This window comes from Branchiostoma belcheri, unplaced genomic scaffold (assembly GCF_001625305.1).
Source record: "Branchiostoma belcheri isolate BF01 breed outbred unplaced genomic scaffold, Haploidv18h27 scaffold228, whole genome shotgun sequence".
NCBI lineage: Eukaryota > Metazoa > Chordata > Leptocardii > Amphioxiformes > Branchiostomatidae > Branchiostoma > Branchiostoma belcheri.
In genome coordinates this window covers 28,880-32,890 of record NW_017803802.1, presented here as the reverse complement: position 1 = coordinate 32,890, position 4,011 = coordinate 28,880, and the positions used below count along the sequence as shown (strand labels likewise).

At 41.8% G+C, this 4,011-nt stretch overlaps 1 protein-coding gene across 3 annotated transcripts in view; it reads right to left on the bottom strand.

Moving 5' to 3' along the window:
• LOC109470516 (E3 ubiquitin-protein ligase UBR4-like) overlaps positions 1-4,011 on the bottom strand; it is a 35,325-nt gene that overhangs the window by 30,097 nt on the left and 1,217 nt on the right. For all 3 annotated transcript variants that reach the window (XM_019769479.1, XM_019769477.1, XM_019769478.1), the window contains exons 2-5: positions 2,881-2,975; positions 2,249-2,352; positions 1,572-1,698; positions 145-273 (exon numbers count right to left, since the gene is read on the bottom strand). In XM_019769479.1, the coding sequence (XP_019625038.1) occupies positions 145-273; positions 1,572-1,698; positions 2,249-2,352; positions 2,881-2,975 (455 nt within the window). The remainder of the gene's footprint in view (positions 1-144; positions 274-1,571; positions 1,699-2,248; positions 2,353-2,880; positions 2,976-4,011) is intronic.

The following is a 4,011-nucleotide window of genomic DNA, read 5'->3' as shown; positions in this document are numbered from 1 at the left end:
TAAAGTTGTCTTCAACTTGTTGTCATACAAACTTCCCAAAACAGGTTGGACAGTTCCTCATCACTTCAGGACCATTGAAATCTATATTTTGGGACAGTGTTGAGACAATAGGAAGAAAAGTTCATTTGGAGGCCTGAGACATACCTTCTCCTTGGTCCATGGCTCCGTCTTCTGTCTGACACTCAGGAGGGAGGCTGGACACAGTCAGCTCCTCCAGCAGGTCTCCTGATGGGACAACCTCGGCTTTCTCTGCATCAGCCTGGGACGGCGGGTCTGGCATGGGGGAAAAATGATTTAATCAAAAGTTATAGGGCCATGCCTATTTTCAGATGAGATGAGTCTACAGTCCAGGCCGATGCTTGTGCATTCACCAATGATATTTCTCAGAAATGTACAGAATAGTAATTGTGAACAATTTACGAGAGGCTGGTATTCTTAAAAAGGCTGAGTACCTTCACCAAGAAGGTTCTGTTTTCAGGGTCATTCACTTGTGTGTGTGTGTGTGTCTGTCTGTCTGTCTGTGTGTTTGTCTTATTTTCATGATGAGAAACATTCATGTACAATATGTCAGTCATAAAGGTTAACATTATTTGGCAAGGTATGATGAGGTCATGGAACTCTTGTTGTTTCATAAGTAAGCAAAAACAATAGCAGAATAGTGACATCCAACACAAATTTGCCTATTTCACAAAGATTTCGCCAGTTATTAGATTATTAAAAATCATAGCTGCCACACCCTTGAAAATAACATGGTCATCATAGGCAACTTTCAGTCACTGGAACCAACTGGAGCTGGTCGTCTTTACAGAAGACATGTGGTCGTCTTGTCACTGTGTTTAATCATCTGATTCATGTCCATGGTGGGAAAATTGGAGCCCGACAAGTTAGCAGTTCTCATAGGCCGAAGGTTGACTTGTGGAGGTTTTTTTCCCCCTATACTGTGTACATATATAAGGTGGGAAATATACTGTACATACAGGTGCAATGACCCAATGGGTAGAGTGTTTAGGGCAAGCGACAGGGCAAAAAAGAATAAAAATAACAACAGTTCTAGGCATCCTATTATAGCCCAAATGGTATGATAGAAGCCATGAAGTCAAGACAAAAGGCTGCGGGCTAATATTTAAACAATGAATTTTGAACTTTTAATCAAACCACTGCATTAATAGATGGAAAAACTGTAACAAATAGGAAGAAATGGACTTTCCTTCAACTGTCGGGGGCAAAATATGAGCATTCTTGAGTTGATTCTGAGCCAGAATCTTTTTTTTTTCTTTTTTTTTTTTTTTTTTGAAAATCAGAAAAAAATGAAGAGGCAAATCGGAGAACCAACAAATTTAATTGGTGTGGCCTTAACTTGCATTTGGTAGAGACTGATCCCAGCCCAGAAGTGTATCCAAGGTGTTGAACACCTACTGTTACAGTTACTGCAGTGACTGCACAAAGTTGTGTGGCCCGGGGTCATGGAAACAGATGGGTGCTGCCCTATTCACCATGACTGGAGTGGAAAGGACATTGACTTTGATAACTACAAATGAAAACTGTTTCTGATAAAAACTCCTGTGTGATACCTTTAGTTGGAGTTGGTTCCTGTGGTATGCTGCTTGCCTTGATTTTGTCTGTCCAGCTGGTGACCATGTGTTGGGCCAGCATGGGGACTCCTGTACACAGTCCCCTCAGAACCAGTACCAGCTGGAGCTACAGGGAGACAGATACACACAAATATTCAGTACTAGTTCAGTACTAGTTCAGTACTGACTGGTAAAACAGAACATGTAGTATGTGGAGTTCAGTACTGACTGGTAAAACAGAACATGTAGTATGTGGAGTTCAGTACTGACATGCAAAAAGAACATGTAGTGTGTAGGATATGATATGTTCACTGTGTGGGATATGATATGTTCACTATAGTTATAGTTCACTGTGTGGGATATGATATGTTCACTGTGTGGGATATGATATATTCACTGTGTGGGATATGATATGTTCACTGTGTGGGATATGATGTGTTCACTGTGTGGGATATGATATGTTCACTGTGTGGGATATGATATGTTCACTGTGTGGGATATGATATGTTCACTGTGTGGGATATGATGTGTTCACTGTGTGGGATATGATGTGTTCACTGTGTGGGATATGATGTGTTCACTGTGTGGGATATGATATGTTCACTGTGTGGGATATGATATGTTCACTGTGTGGGATATGATATGTTCACTGTGTGGGATATGATACGAGTACTAACCTGTGAAACAGGAAGTGTGGTATCTGGGCTGAGCAGGGACTTCAGCAGAAACTTGAAAAGGACCTGGTTCGCATGAAGAACTGCTGGAAGACTCAACCTCCCGACTATACACAAACCAAGACAGAGAAGACAGCATCAGTATTCTTCAATTCAGATATTCACACAAGTTGACAGAATGAGCTGTGAAATATTAGTGCTCAGGCAGGTAAGAAACGTTGTCCAAATATCACAACATGGCGGTCAGATGAAAAGTCTAGTTTGGGATTTCCAAACTTTTTCAGTTACAAAGCCGGCTTGTAAAGCTGGGACCCCTTGAAAATCAGAATGGCCCAATATCTGTCCACAAGACTTGGCATGAAATAAGTACATGTATGTAACACAGTAACTTCCTCATCACACTCACTTCTGAGAGATAATATAAGAAAATACATTTGTACTAATACCCTAAGCTAAATACAAAATGATCAGATTCTGTTGACTGACAAGAAACAGAACATCCTGGAGGGACATGGCTACAGCCGCCATGTATCTACCTTGATGCCTGCGGCTTGATTGATTGATTGACTGACAAGCATTTTACTGTACCCCATGTATATCTGATGAACTATAACTATAGTATAAGACTAGCTTACATTCATTGATGCCACAGGAGATGTGATGACTCGCCAGCACTGCAAACAGTAAGTAAAACGTGTCGTTCTTCTCATGGCTCAACATCTCATCTTTCCTACAAAATTAGATAAACAAGAACATCATTCATAATCTTATTACTAATCGGCCTGCAAAACAGGTCGAACCATGATTTTACAACAGTTATTTTCAACTCTCCAACGTTCAAGCTGCAAGATTTGTTGTAAAATCATGGTTCGACCTGTTTTGCCGACCGATTCTAACAACGCTGAATTCAATATGGCTGCCGATCGCGCAGGATTTGTATGGAGTTACGTGCTCCGAGGCCGTGTTATGGTTAAATGCTGCGTTTGTTTAGGGTCTTATCCCCCCGGCCCAGCAGGTGAGTGCGTCGGGAAGCCAGGGACACCAAAGTCCAGGGCCGACCCATTGCATGAGAATTGGCATGGCAAAAGTTGAATCTGGTCTATGGAATGCCCCACGACTCAATATCCTGCATTATCATGCAAAAAGGATTACTCAAGTCGTCCACGGCTAGGTGCTACCCAAAATGAATTTCATGAGGCCTGGCATGCCACTCTATCACTGTTCATGGGATAAAGCTTCCTCTGTATTTCTCTGTCTTACAAGGGAGTGCATTGAAGCTCGAATTATTCGAATACTCGACGAGAGAAATTTACAAATTTATTCGCCAGTCCTTTTTTGGATAACATCATCTGGCGAAGGCATCTGACCGTGGAACTCTTGTTTCTGGTGGGGCTACGGTGAAAAATTGGTATCGTTGATGCCAGTCTTGTTTAGCTTTAGTACGCCAGGGAAGCGACAGAGGGAGAGAGCGCGCACTAAAGGCTGGTAAAGCTAACAAGTCGGACATACAGGCTAGGATGCATTCCGGATAAAAATTATAATTATAAACTAGAGGTCGGAGATCTCATGTCTTCGTCAGAGGTACATCGTTCTAGAGAAATTAACATGCGTATTCTTCACTCTTTTTAATAATCAATTTGGTCTAAAGAACAAAAGAATCTCTGTACTGTTTTTATGGTACAGAACACCCTGAAACGGTTTGCCGCATATTATACAGATGCGTCGTCACCCGTGTTAGCCCCCCCCCTACGTTATTTGTAGTTTGG